Here is a 15,883-nt window from a genome sequence, read left to right on the forward strand (position 1 = left end):
AATAAGGTACTTAAAAGTAATACACATTATTTTAGCTATGTTTTACTTTTACAAGTGCAATTTTAAAGAAATTCCTATAAAAATACAGATGCTGAAATATGCAATAAAACAGTATTAAAAGTTGTTGTGGTTAGACACAGGTGACGAAGTCGGTGATGAAAATATTACGCAAGAGCAGGAATGAATTTTACTGCAGAGACTTAGACAAGTAATAAAAATGATCCCTAAAACAATGAAAATGAGTCAAAAGATGGATTACAGAATCCAAAATAACTAGATGAAATCAAAATTACAAATATAATTGATAACCAATAAAACCTCAGAAAACTAATTTATGGTTTAAATAGAAAATTTCTTTGTAATTACAAAAAGAAACCTCATTACTCAAAACAAGGCAAAACAATTAGGGTTAAGAGGACAATTTTTTTCAAAAATAAAGGGAAATATAATAAGTTGAAAAAGGAAAAGATCTTCATAAATTAAGTCACACAAGTGAAAATAGAAAAAGAAATTAATAAACTACTACTAGTTTTTTCATTCAAATGCTCATAAAAGAGTAAAGAAAAAAATTTAAAATGTGAGTGACTAAACTACACTGTAAAAAACTTTCATTTTTGTTTTAAATTTTATAAAAGCTTTAAAATTCAGAATTGCTAATCTGAAAAACACAAGTTACATAATCCAATGTTCTCTACCTCCACGAGAGTTAAAAAGCTACCCATTAATTCAAATTTGTTATAATTCATTAACGTTTATCTAGCAGGCATATGCTCAGTTAGTATACAAATCATTAAGTGATGAAATAATGTCTCATTAAACAATTTTGACTCTTAAGTGAAATAGTATTTACATCAGTAAATTAACATTCAGCTGTGTTATATATGAAGCCTAGACAAATGACAGAAATATAACTGCTAGAGAATAAGAATAAAAATTAAAAGTTCAGCCCTGTTCAAAAAATTTTTACGTTTTGGCTAGAAAATATACTCAAATTATTTAAAAGTTTGCCCTTGTAGTTCTATCTTCCTGAGAAAGGCTTAGTCTGCAATTAACTGAGAATGAAATTCAACTGTATTGTTTTTGCTTCTTCAATTTTAAATATCATTTGTAAAGTAGATAAGTCCTCACAATGTACACAAAAGAGTCATACTAAGATCTTAATTGAAAGAAATAACCAAGGTAAATTTATTGTAGTACAACTAAACATTAGTTAACTAAATCAACAAATTTGGTTTCTTCAAAATTTTCTGTCGTCTTTATGTACAGCAACATAAAGCTCAGTCATAATTAGAAAATATCAAAATTTTAACTTTTCTTAATGTAACTCAGATTTGCCAAAACCTATTAAAGAACCAACCATACCACAAATGATACCTGAAAATCATTTAGTACACAAAAGTACAGAAGCACACTTTTCAGATTTTCTTTTTAAATATACATTTGGAAATACATTCTACCAAGTTCAAAATTCTAGCACATAGCATATGTTAGCAAACTGATCAAAAGTCCTAAAATGAAACCCCATTCAGTTATTGTCAATACCAGTTTCATTTTATATTATTGACAGTTAACTCTCAAATTAAATAAACAGGAATTTTTATGGAGTGACTTTTTTGTCCTCCAGTGTATGCTTAATAACATTCACAGTACAATGGATATAAACTTACCCACTGGAAAACAAGAAATTACACTACAAAGCCATGCAACTGAGAATGTATTAAAAGCAAAGTAGTTATACTGTAAAATCTTGTATTCATCTCAAATATATTTAAAAATTGAAGAGAGTGAGATAATTTGCCATGGTTTTAATGGCTAATTAGTTACAGTATTTACCTGTCTTGTACACAAGTCTTCTTCATCAGTTACAATATTTACCTGTCTTGTACACAAGTCTTCTTTATCAGTTACAATATTTACCTGTCTTGTACATAAGTCTTCTTTATTTGGACGTCATCACCTTTATCCGGATCCATCTTCTGTAAATACTCAGCTTGGTTCCCAAGTTCCAATACTTGTTTGGCTTTTATAGCCATTTGAGTTTCAACCATCTGTAATGAAATAAAAATAAGCTACTAAGACAAAAAAAAAAGATTATTTTTTTTTATCCTTGGCTATGGCTATTGTTTGTTATTAATATTTAGACTGAAAGTTTAAGAACAGGTTCCTTTTCTACAGCACAATAATAAATTCTCACTGCCAACCAATCTTAAAATAATGCTATCCATATTTATTATAATAATTCATGTAATTTAAATGTTTGCTAAAGAGAACTGCATGTTTTAATTATAATTTTGGGATCAAAATGTTTTATAAGGTAAGCTTACAACAGTTATTAGAATGTTCTAAGGACATCACAATTTTTAGTATGTGTCAAAGTATATTATAGACACACACACACTACAAGGTTAGTTAGAGTGTGATTTTGAGGAGATAGTAAAGTGATTTCAAAATAGAGATAAAGGGCAAATCAGACAGTGTTAGCTATCACAGTCGCTTTGTACAAGAAAGTTGGTTTGTTCCATATCAGTTAACATCACTTATAATGAAGGCCTATAAAATCCTAATGGCAGTATTAGTGTAAAAATGTTAAGAGGAAACAGAGGAATTTATTATTATTACATAGACTGGACACTGAATTATTTACACTAGATGATTTAAATGAACCTAGCAATAAAAAACCACACTGCAACAATAACTCTGAGTTAACCTTTCTTAGTTAAGAGGAAATGATTATTAAATTCAGTTTTATTTTGTGAATATACAAAATAATTCAGCTAACTTATAGTTCACAACTTACTCTTAAAAATTAAAAACAATTTTTAAACAATAGAAACATCTTTTTTTTTAAATCACTATAACAAGATTTTGCTTTAACCTGTTGTTTCTGTAGAATGATGTTAACACTGGTGAGATCTTGTCCTGTCTCAGCAGTCAAAACTTGGTTTTCGAGGTCAGTTACCCAGCTATCTATATCATCACAGGTCTGTTCATAAAGCACTTGTCGATTGGCATCAAAAAGTTTGTCTCCTTTTTCCTTCGTTGTTTTCTCCAAGGCTTCAAACTGCTGAGCTAACTCCTCAATCCGTGGTTCAATGACATCTTTCATTTCTGGTTTCTCTGCAATAAGTGCTTGACCAGCCTAAAGAGTGCCACAAAATATAAAACAATATACAACAACTCAAATTGGGTTTAAAAATCTTTAGACTTCTAGTTTTTACAACTACCAATTAATACTGTTTAAAGTTCACAAATTATTTTAAACAAGAGTAAAACATATTCAGGCCTAGTTATCCAATATTTCTAATGACTCACAATTTGTTTTTAGTTCTGATTATATAAATCAAACTTGAATGTGTTTACAGAATAACTGATGAAAATGAATTTGTTTACTGAGTACCACTTGAAACTTCAACAAAATCAACTAACATGAAATTAAAACTTATTTTAAGGAAATGCTTACTCAACAAATTAAAATACTTACAGAACTTGTTTCTTATATTTTTAGTTGAGTGGTAGGTTTCTGGAATAATTAGATACACTTGAATCCTAGCATTGGATGCTAAAATACTTTAGCACGTAGAATAAATGTACAAAAATTAATTATAAATTTCATGTGTATTACCTCTTCTAACTTCTCAAGCTGAGGCTTGTTAGATGCAACTTCAGCTTCAAAAGCTTGATGCCGAGTCCATTTACTGTGAACTGTCTTTGCACTTCGATAAGTTTCATCTTGAGCAATGATGTACTTTTCTTGCATCCAGTTGGACAGCTAAAAAAAAATATGTAAATTCACAGACAACATAGACTACACAGACAACACAATATTAATTCTATTGGGGTTACAATACTTCAACAGGATTGCAATACACTGAGTTATCCAACTGCACACATGTACGTGTGTTACAGTACAAGTTCTGCTCAAAATTGTCAAAAAGCATGAAATCAAAGTAGTACATGATACATGTATAAATATAATAAAACGTAATATAACTCTGATTTAATATATACACACCTCATCACAGTCTTGTAAGAACTGATGCAATTCTAATTGATCTTTGAGTTTATCCATCTGATTAACAGCTTGTTGATGATTAGCATTACGTCTGTGGATAGATAAAAAGAAAGTATAAAAATACATTTTATCATTATGAAAAAAGTTTTAACATGAAAAGATACTTGTTTCTCTAGATGTTCCTAAGTTCCAGAAAAAAAAGTTTCACAACCTTCTAGATCCATTCAGGAAAAAATAAAACGTCTAGGATATATTTAAAATTTGGAAATTGCTTATACAATTACAAGTTTTAGTAAATGAAATGAAATAAAATTTTAGGTTCATTATTTTTTAAAATATAAATTGTTTTTAATTATTTCTATTTATTTTAAACCCATGATTCTTGAACCCTAAAAGAACAAATTACAAGCAAAATGAAATAAAATGTGAGAGCAAATACATCTCCTTTAATTAAAAGTGTGGATACTTTTCTCAGCCAGAAAGAATTGCATGTGCCTTAAATTTGATTGGGCAATGTTTACTGCAAATTTCACTTCTCAGGTAACTAAAATGTCTTTGTTGCCTCATGCAAGTTAAACAGAAATTAGTGTGCAAAAAAATCACAGGGTTTGACTTTTTGAGTAGATTGAAGTTGCAGAGATTCAAATACTTTTTGGAATGAAAATAACCTCTAGGTGAGTGCATGAAGTAAAATAAATGTTTAATTATTCCTGTTACTCAATTCACTGCACATTTCCTTCCACACTTAATCCAAATGCATACATCTTTTCTTCTTACTTCAAATTATCCTAGACTTTATCAAATACAAAAAAAAACCCTTACTGAATATTTAGAAAACACGTCAGCATGTATTAAAATATTTTATTAGTTTATGTTAATATTCGATATGTATAAAATATGTAAAGAAGTTATATTTTACAGGGGTGTGATTTCAATTGCAAACTATTAAATGATTTATGATAAAGGTTTACTATTAATCTGTTAGAACACTGCCTAATGAAGTTATGGTTAGGAGTATTTAAGAGATGTTATTCTAAATCAGGGGTTCCCAACCTTTTGGCACTCGCGACATGAAAATGTAATTGATGAAATAAAATTAATGTTATCCCAAGCTACTTCTAACAAGGCTACGCGACCCACCGGTTGGGAACCCCTGTTCTAAATCCTAAAACAGTCAGTCACAGGAAAAGTCAGTCACATGTATAATCCAGACTTAAGCCAATTAATACAAAAGTATCAAATACATTCAAATAATTAGTAATATTTCTACAGTCCACATTTGTCATACATCTGGTAGAGTAATTAAAAAGAAATACAGAGGTATTTGTGTTAAGATTTATTACATGAAAATATCCAATCTAGTCATTTTCTTTCATCAGTTATCTTTTTTTTTTTTTTTTTACTCTTTACACAATTCCCCACAGTATAAGACAGTCTTAAACCAAATTATTCTGTGTGTTAATTGGCTGTTTAAGAATGCAAATGGGATTCAGTTCACTTTTAATGAAAGACTGTTTTAAAAACAGGCATTCTTCTAACACTAATAAGTATAAAATATTTCTAATTTGTTCTTAGGCTCTTGAAGTTAAGAGTTCAATGTAACTGACCAAAAATATTACAAATGCAATTCAGAGGATAAATACGTAGTTAAGACAGCCAATAAACATTTTGTTACTAAGGTTCAACATAAGTAATTTTAAGCTATATCCCACCTGTCATTAATATTTTCTGCCTTCTTATAAATTTTGTCAGCTTCAAAATGGCCTTCATCACACAGTCTTTCTGCAAACTGGACAACTGCATTGATTTTCTCATCATTGGCTTCCATGGTGGTAAGGAAGCCCTCATGACGCTTAATGAAGTTTTCTGCTTGTTCAAGGTTAGCCTGTAATTATTATGTATAACACACTTTCACATTCTTTTATAATCTTTAATACAAAATATATTTAAAGTACGTAAACTAAACAAGGTCCAACAGCAATTTGAAAGACACAGATTTTACTCACAGTTAATTGTATAATACAGGCAAAACTTTCTTTACATATCAAAAACAATCTGAACAGTCCTGACATTTCATATTTCATAGCAAACTCTGATATATTAACAATACTACACTGATAATATATATAACTGTTTCAAATGAGAGTACACAAAAATGACATGATTCATTGCAAGCAATTACTTTAATGTTCAGAAGACATTATCAAGATCAATTACTTATGACGAACATTTTCAAAAACACAAATGTGCTTACAGGAGTCTCATCTTTAGAAAGATAATGTTCCTGTTGGTTGAGCAGTACTTCTGCTTGTTTTGCATCTCGTAGGAACATCTGTAAGTTCAGGTTTTGAGACAAAAGCTGAAGCCTGTTCTCCCACATCTGCAGCAGCTCTGTCCAACCATCCTGAAGAGCTCGTAAACGCTTAAGCAGAAGAAAGTTGCAATTTAGCTTACTACAGAGAATTCTGAAATTAGGCAAGGTTTTAAAGAGTAAAATTTTAGTACTTAACTTAGCGTCTAAGTCTGGGATGACAAAAAACTCTAATTTGTTCGTTTCTTAAATGTCTCTCACCTCACGAAGAAACATGTACTGTGGGTCAGTCTGGTCTTCTGTGACCTGTTCTCCATATTTCATCATCTGATTGAAATCATCTGTGTAGTTATCAATTTCTTCTTTGATTTGTTGGTGCTGATTAAGAAGAGTTTCTGCCTCAGCTAGACTAGAAGGTATATCTTCAGATGCTACATCTGTCTGAGTTTTGGTCAACCAAGTCTGGAAGTGATCAAGATCACGCAAGAAGCGATGAAGGTCACCTGCTTCCTCTAGCTTGGCATCACGGTCTTTGAGCTTCACAGAAAGTCACAAAAAAGAACTACAAATCAGAATTATAAACAAATATTTGTGCATAATTTTTTTTTTATTTCTAATCAAATAAGAATCAGTGTGTGTGTGCAAACAGAAAATAGAGCAGGTAGTGAAAGAATTCAGTACAATTGTGATTGTCTTTTTATGTATTTTATAAAATGAAAGTCTGGATAAACAGTGTAACATAAAAATGATCTACACAGAAATCAATACACACTTTTAATATGCAGTATTCTATACAAAATTGCTTTTCTGATTGTAAGTGCACAGATGGCTTTCATTTGTCACATTTGGGACAAGAGTTATCACTTGATATATTTTTAATTCCTGTAGACATGAAAAATTAAATTAAAGCAACATAATGTGTAGTTAAAACACATCCCTGAAGGTAAATGACAATAAAATAGACATCTGAGGAATATCATGAGTTGAACAAGGGCTCAGCTCATTTGCTTTTAGTAATCTTTATATACTTGGTTGTATGCTTATATCTATTTCAAGTTTTTATTTACCCCACATATTAGGTATAAAGACAACTCATTTTGTGGCATAATTTACCTAACTAAATAATGCATGATTTCTCTTGTTCATACACTATAAATGCAGAACTTCAAATAAAAAAAAAAAAGGCTTAAATTAAATATTTGACTTGTATAAAAATAACTACAAAGTTAACATTTTACAAAATTATTTTAATATTTTAAATGCAAGATATAGTAACAATAAAATATATATTTAAAATAATCCCTACCAGTTGGGTCAGTTGCTCCCACACACTTTTTATCTCTGTAATTCTTACACGTATTGCTTCAGCTTCCTGAAAAATGTAAATTAAATTCATTTTAAAGTACATGTACAAAAGATTAATCAGTCTTAACTAGAAAACAGTACAATGCACAACATGAAATCACACTTGTAAATAATAATAAACTAACTAATCTTTAAAACAGTGAACATGGTAGTGATATCATAGCTTCCTATATCACACCTCTAGAACTAAAACAGCACTGATTTTAAGTACAACACCATAATTCTGAAAAAAGGTTTAATTGAATGTGCAGAGAACAGTCAAATGGATCAATTTCTTTCTGGGAACATTATGTTACCAGAATTCCAAATTTAAGAAGTGTATCTTCAAGAGTGTGGTAAGCTTTATTCAACATTAGAAAGATGTTGTATGTAAATGAGATGAGATATTAAAGGTTTTGCACTAAAGATATTTCTGTGAAATACTGAAATCCATCCGACTTGGACAAAGCAAAGTACATGGTGATATTCATATGATGAACAAATACTTTTGTCCATTTCACAGTCTGCAACTTGTATTTGCATAACCTTTACACACAAAAATACTGTTCAGTTCTTACGCTGTCAGTGAGAAATGCAGTCAACTGAGTTTGTTTAAACTTTGCACAAAATTACTTGAGGGCTAACTATGCATAACCTTCAGCACCATTTCTGTACAAGATGATCTAAGGTAATGATTTTCAACTTCATTAAAGAAATTTCAAAAGAGTTTTCATAACTTATTTAGAAAGAAAAAACAAGGAATAATAATAACCACTGTGTATCATCTTGAACATATTTAAACTTCATTTTCTTTATTGTTCATAAGAATTTCTAAAACTGTATGAAACAACCTTTATTTCACAAATATAAATTTGGAATATACTTCTGAATCTTGTGATAACTAATGGCAATATCTGTGTGCACAAAAGAACTCAATGAAATTCACTATTCAGAAAAAAACTGATAAATTTAAACCAAAGAGGACAGTATGAGATTAATTATATATATATATGATTCACTTAGTTACAAATTTTATTCCTCAAGGAACAACAAGAAATCCATAAAATATAAAGTAGTAAGGAAGAAAACGAAAACCACAAAATCTAAAGTAAACAATAACCTTTTGGATATATTTATATATTATAATTGTAGTGAAAAAAATTAGGGTTTCAAAAAGATTTGGGCAAGCATTTAAAAAACAGGTGTTTATGATTTTCAAGATATTGTTTATTATATCAAGAATTCTAGAAACAGATATAGACATAAACGTTTAGTTCTCACACTACTGAACACTTTCAACCTTTTTTCACTAATGTTTAAAAACAGCAACAAATGACAAACCAATAAAAATAAATACCTCTGGTTGTTCATCTTGTATTTTCTCTGCTTCTTGCTCTAAAGAATCAAGCTATAGAAAAGAAAGATCATTAATGTAATGTTAATAATGTAATATTCTGTTTACACTAAGTTCATAATGCCTCAAACTATAAAATTCAGATGAAAGGCATTTTGCCATTTTTATGATACATAATAAAACTTTAAATCTACTAATTACGTCTTTGCAAAATTTGGCAAACTTTCAAACATTATAAGCATTTTGCAAAAAAATTTTTTTTGACCAAGTATTTTTTCTAGAAATTTATTTGTGGATATATTCAGTCAGTGTTGACTGCTCCAAGTACAAAGCAATTTTTCGCATGATATTAAAAATACTTTTCTTTATCAGAAAATTTTCAAATTTCATTTGCATAATCTCAAAATCGTCCACAATATTAAACCTTTGTTTTAGCAAAACTTTATATTTAGTCTGTTATTTTCTCTAACCTAGTTCCACAGGTGTTCAGTCAATCTGAACAACCTTCTTACTACTAGGAAAAAAAAGAAAAATATATCTGAAGTATTTTTCTTCTTTCTAGAACTGCAAACTGTTACAGGATATTACAGTTTTTTTCTTTTTTATCTTAAACAGCTTAAAGCTTGTAATGATTTACATCTCTTTATACTTAAATTTTTTCTTATTGCCCTTTGATCCTTCTCTAATTAATAATTCTGTAGTACAAGTTATACATTAATAATAAAGTTATTTAATTATATGTTGAATGTTATTATGCAAACTATTGGGAGATACAATCGTGGAAAGAATCACCAGCAAAAGGGTGAAATTAATATATATTTTGATAACTAATTGCACAGGCTGCACTTTTTGCCAAACGTACGTCTTAGCACGAGCCAACAGACAAGTAAAGAATAAAAGCATCCCTCACTTTAACCAGTCTCACCTTAGCTTGTATAGCAGCTAGATCTCTTTCCATTCCACTTAGTCTTCTTTGTAAAGTCATAATGCCCATCAAATCATTGCCCAAATCTTCAGTGGCCTGCAGTATTTTTGTTTTCTCTTCAATCCATGTCTGTGGCATGAAAAAAATTAGTATTAATAACAAATTGAACTGGAAGTTACTAGCTTTGCCAATTTTAACAAGGTATGTATGATACTAATCAAAACACCTAGTCTAAATTACTGATATCATAATATGCCATTTTTGAGAGTTTTTACCAGGCAATGTATGATCCAAAGATATTCTGGTGGCCCCTGAAAGTTTGATCTAGTAAAGAGGATTGTAATTATTTCTGTATATGAAGGTCTAGAGCTACAAATCCTTCTCTAACATTAGGAAATATAATAAAGAATTAAATGTATTAACGAGTTCATAATCTCTTCTTATAGAATCCATGTCTTATTTAATGTAACTTCTAAATTGAAAGAAAGATACAACTGTGTAAAATACTCTTTTTTTCATAACACAGGCTCACTGGAAATAAGTTGTTTGAGTTAGTTCTTTATACAATTTTTTAAACGTGTGATCTCATTATTCAATCTCTGCCTTTCATAAATTTAATATCTGCATTTAATAAAAGGCAAAGTGAAGGATTGTTTTTATAAATAACGTGATTGCTGTAATTTGTTTTTTTTATTAAGGTTTGATAAAGAAAGACCTTGATTTATGTTCAATTAGCCATTCTCAATTCTTTTACAAATATAAACCAAGATTCTCATCCCATTATGTAAGACAGACCACAAGTACTAAACCACTAATTGTGTACATTTTGTTGTGAAAGATTTTATCATACTTACAATTGTTTCTCTGCATTCAATGTGGAAGGTTTGTGCGCCATGTGCAAAGTTTATTTCTTCACGTTTTTGATCAGCTAGTTCACGCAACACTGCCCATCTACAACAGGAGAGGTAAAGTTTAACAATGATAAACCTTCACACTTTAAAACAATATTATGTATGAAAGGAAAGGTGAAAATCAACAATGATAAATTTCAACAGTATGTTAATATATACATGCTTCTAATTAGAAAGGCTTTGAATTAGAATGCTCTACATGGAAACAGATGGTTTTCAAAAATGCACATTGTTATAAAAATATATTTAAGATTTAATTTTTTGATTAACAATGCAAAAAACACTACATACCAATATTTCATATCAGTCATGATTTAAATTATACAATTTATTTTAACTATTTTGTAATACTGCATGAAAGTCATAATTCATTTATCCCCTACAAAATTGCAATAAGTAGAAAATGTTACCATAATGGCCACATTGATATCTTTGTATCAGGAGTGTTAATGGATTTTATTTGTATAAATTTTGTCCACTTTACACTTCAACTACCAAGGTTTAAATCGTTACTTATACATTATTTTCCAAGGAACTGATGACATGTTTGAGTGCATAAAAGAAGTATTCATAATCTAAAACTCAAAGATAAACTGAAAAAGGACAGTACCAAACTGACCTCACACTTTTGTTTTAATACTTAAGTAATCATACAGCACAACAGTCTACAAACTCCACTACTCACTGACTTGTGTGGTTCCAAAATAGGTTGTGTAAGCCATGAAATATATTTTTACTTAAATTACCTTGAATAAACATAAATATTAGGTAAAGGTTACTGAAAATAAATTGTTTCCAGAAGATATAAATACTATTTTCAAGAACAAACATCATTCAAATCTTGCTAAATCATGTTAAAACAACAAATGTTGAAAGAACAATTTTCTAGGGATGCTCCTTGATCAACAGGTTTAATAAATTGCCAAAATAATTGAGTAAGGATACAAATAAAACTAGATAGTCTTCATAAAACATCTCATTAAAAAAAATCTTAAATGCTTCTCCAAACTAGGCTCATAACCAAGTAAAATGGTGTGAGAAAATAAAAGTTTAACTTATAAAGCCTATTAACACATTTCTCAATAATTGTTTAAAACTGCTTCTAAGAAGGGAAAAAAGATATTGAATTATAAATAACTGGAAGGGGAGATTAACTTTTGAAGGTCTGATGTTTCTACAATAAAATCTGGATTTAAGATTTTTGCTCAACAAATGAGAGATTTATATTACAAAAATTTAACAAGACACTTTATCAAGTTTTGTTATTAAAATATATCTGCCTAGTAAAAAATAAAATTTGGAGTTATCTCGCACAGGTTAGTTGCACTTGATCGACTGTTTATACATGTTACAAACTGTAATAGTAGTATTGCAAAAATATTGCTAAAATGATTCTTCTGGTTATTAAACCTCCAAACTCAAACACATGTTCTTGATTACCAGTTCTTCCAACATGAACACGAGTTTCTGACTACCAGTTTCATCTGTCTGAACAAGTGTATATAATTATAAACTCTTCCCATTGGAGCACACACATACACACAGAAAATAAAAATCTTCAATTATGAACATTTGCATGTTTTTGAAAATTTATTTCAGCAGATACCTACCGCTGGTTCAGATGGTTCTGGCGAGACAATATTTCTTCAGAATTAGGATGCTCAACTTGTAGAAGCTGTCGAGCCAACTGATTCACCACTGCCACTCTTGAAGCATTTGAGTTCATTTCTTGTTCAAAACCTTCAAACCGATGTTTCATGACCTCAATATCCTCCATATCTTTACTCATCACCATGGTGTGTAGCATCTTTTCCTATAAAAATTATTCATTTAAGTTTTATTTCTCTAACAACATGAATATAAGAAAAATTAGTTATCACCTGTAAATGTTTCAAAGTAAATGTGATTTTGTATGGCCTACAAGTTTTATCTTTAGGAGATAATGGAAACTGTAGTGAAAATATTAAATTTTCAGATATATATTTCCATAGTATTACATTGGGCATATAGTACAGAAACAGTGAGAGTAAAGTTCTTGTATTACACATCTCACTTAAATTGTTTCAAGACAATTCAAATAACAAGTAATGCAACATAAATTAAAATCTGCTTTAAAACTAAAGTATGAAACATTTACAAGCTTAAGAATGGTATAAATTAGGGATAAAGATCATGAAATAAGGTTAGTATGAGAAAATCTTAGATAAGTGAAACTAAAGTATTTATTTTAATGGACTACGTAACTGATACTTATTAATAAAATTTCCAGGAAAAAAACTTCATTAGGTACCACAGAAATAGTTGAATAAATTAATTTAATGTAAAACAATCATATGTTTGGTTAAAGTCTAACACTCATCTAATTATCAAATTCATTATAATCCTTCAGACCTTACCTTCTCATCTATCCATTGTTCTACCCCATCAGCCTCATTGAAAAGTTTATAAAGAGATAAAGCATCCAGGAGACGTTGTTTGTGAAGTCGTCCCAGCTCTAAAAGATCCTTATATCTACGATCAATACTGGCCAGTCGATCCAGGACTTCTGGAGCTTCACGATCCTTCATATTTAATTATAATTATAAATTAATATGCTCAATGATGATAAAAAAAATACTGGTTGATTTTTCAATAATGATAGTTTAAATTTATTCATAGTTATGTAATTTTATTTTCAAGAAACCATCTACAAGTTATATTTGTTTGCTTACTACATTACATACATTTTCCAGCAAGATATTTAAAAAAACAAACATTCATAATATTTCAGGACATGTCTACAGAGGGGTTCATTGGGCATTAATATGTAGAATACTACACAAGACTGACATACATGAAAGTTTCAATTATGGCAACACTATGGTTTATAAAACCTTTGGTCAGTCTAGCTTTGAGGATGTAAAATCACAATAGTAATAAAAAATTAAATACTTTTAACTCTCCAGAAAGAGGAGGGGAGAGGGGGCCCTGACATCAGATATTTTTTCTCCTGTTCACAGTAGAAATACTTAAATTAGATTGTATGAAAATTATAAAACTTACTAAATAGTACTGGTTCTAAACAATTATTTAAAATGTTCTGCTTTATAATTTTTACAGAGAAATTTTCAAAGTACTTGTAGGGAGAGATATTTGAAAAATCATACAAGTACTTCCTCGTCTTAGAATTAAGTGTTTTTTTTTTATTAATGAGCAAAAAGTTCAATTTTCTGTGTGTGTGTATTAATGTATTGTTTTATCTCTAATCACCATTCAGGCTATAAACTATAAAGAAAGGTGTCACTTCAACAAAAATTCTTTACTTATTTGTATTGTTTGAATATGATAAAAACTTAATATTCAATTAAATAAAACCTAGAATTATATTTGAATAAATGGAATATCAAGCCTATCTAGGCTTATTTGATGGCATAGAAGAATGTCTAGCTTTCAATAAAATAATTTTATATGAAAAGATTTGCTTAAATGAACAGAATGTTTAAAGAAACTAAAATTTTCATATTTTTTGTTTGTTCCTAATTCTTTAAACTTCTCTGCAGAAACCATGTCTAATTACTTCCCCCCAAAATCACAAATTATTTCTACACTTATGTACTCTTCACTGATACAGAAGAAAATGATAACCTGCTCTATCCAATTGTATTTAACCTTCACATGCAGGTTCTTTCAAAAGATTCATTAGTTGCTTTTTTCAGATCACATTTGTTAGATCATAAAAAAAGTGCAAATGAGACACTGTACTAATAAAACCAAAGAGAAATAAGAAAATCGTATGAGCAACAAATCCAGCATTTCTTGGCAAATGCAAATTATTTTTATAGGAAGAAAAAATTTTAAAAAACAAAAAAGGTTAGTACTTCACACACAAATATCCTCAGTACTGTGAAAAAAAATGTAAATTTGAACATCCTTTCCATTTTTCTTTGTAAATTACTTTAAATAAATGTTGCAAAATGGCAAAATATCAACGTAAGGTATTTCTTAGTACAAAAGTGACAAAATAGGATTATTTTTCATTATATTTTGAAACTAGTGCAGACCATGTTGATCTTTTTTTAAACACTGCACCTCATTAAATTTTTTAAAACTTCACAACAAAAAATAATGATATAAAGTAAATCTAATATCATTTTTAACGCCAACACTAGGTAATATTTTCTAAGTTTTTACTAAGATCCATCCAACTTGGTTAAGTATTTTCCATGTGAAAAGGCAAAATCAGGAAGTATCTCTAAATATTTTCCCCAAATATATTTTTGTGAATTTTGAATCATCTATAAAGCAAAAAATCTTGGTTTTAACCAATACAATTTGATATCAATGTTTTCTATGTTAACTTCTATTTTTAGGGCTCAATAATCATATTACAAAAAAAAGCTAGTGCTTTGTATTTATTCTGTATGAACGTAATAAAAGTATACAGTTTTAAACTAAATTACAGATTTAAAAAAGGTTTAATAATAAACCATTAGAAAGAAACATTTACCTGGTCTCCCAAGTTAGAAGCTTGTTGATGTAAAGTATCAACAGTGTTGGTAAAATTCTTCAAATCTTCTGTGACATCCTGAGGAACCAAAGCAATAGTGATAAAAGTTAAAAAGCATTTACAAAGTTCCATTCAAAAAGGGTTAGCACAATCTCAGAGAGTGATTAAGATGATCTACAAGTACATTAAATAATTAAATTACAAACAATATAAATCTATGTATTAAACATGTTACTATATCTAGAGTACAGTACTGGACCTAGTTGTTTCCAGGCTTATGGAGAGATTGTGAGGCTTCCTTCCCACTTCCTGTAGTCTTGGGGTAGTAAGAATATGGTAAAACCATTGAGAAGCAGGATAATGGATTACCTTGTCTCATAAAAACTTTGTTTAACTGAATAAATAGCAGGGAAGCCATGCTCTAGTTAAGCAGGTTCAGTGTTATTAGCTCTGTACACAGCCACTGGTCTAGGAAAAGACCACTCTGAAATAAAACCCAGATTGTTCTCCCACCAATCATCATGCACCAGCATTCTGTTG

General features: G+C 29.4%; 1 protein-coding gene across 9 annotated transcripts in view; it reads right to left on the reverse strand.

Annotated features, from left to right (window-relative positions):
* LOC143252256 (spectrin beta chain-like) overlaps positions 1-15,883 on the reverse strand; it is a 112,284-nt gene that overhangs the window by 41,731 nt on the left and 54,670 nt on the right. For all 9 annotated transcript variants that reach the window (XM_076504121.1, XM_076504116.1, XM_076504123.1 and 6 more), the window contains exons 15-28: positions 15,344-15,421; positions 13,254-13,418; positions 12,468-12,670; positions 10,801-10,897; positions 9,947-10,075; positions 9,025-9,075; positions 7,630-7,695; positions 6,585-6,860; positions 6,267-6,434; positions 5,725-5,897; positions 4,013-4,103; positions 3,623-3,769; positions 2,876-3,139; positions 1,918-2,048 (exon numbers count right to left, since the gene is read on the reverse strand). In XM_076504121.1, coding sequence (XP_076360236.1) covers positions 1,918-2,048; positions 2,876-3,139; positions 3,623-3,769; positions 4,013-4,103; positions 5,725-5,897; positions 6,267-6,434; positions 6,585-6,860; positions 7,630-7,695; positions 9,025-9,075; positions 9,947-10,075; positions 10,801-10,897; positions 12,468-12,670; positions 13,254-13,418; positions 15,344-15,421 — 2,039 coding nt within the window. The remainder of the gene's footprint in view (positions 1-1,917; positions 2,049-2,875; positions 3,140-3,622; positions 3,770-4,012; positions 4,104-5,724; positions 5,898-6,266; positions 6,435-6,584; positions 6,861-7,629; positions 7,696-9,024; positions 9,076-9,946; positions 10,076-10,800; positions 10,898-12,467; positions 12,671-13,253; positions 13,419-15,343; positions 15,422-15,883) is intronic.

This window comes from Tachypleus tridentatus, chromosome 6 (assembly GCF_004210375.1).
Source record: "Tachypleus tridentatus isolate NWPU-2018 chromosome 6, ASM421037v1, whole genome shotgun sequence".
Classification (NCBI taxonomy): Eukaryota; Metazoa; Arthropoda; class Merostomata; order Xiphosura; family Limulidae; genus Tachypleus; species Tachypleus tridentatus.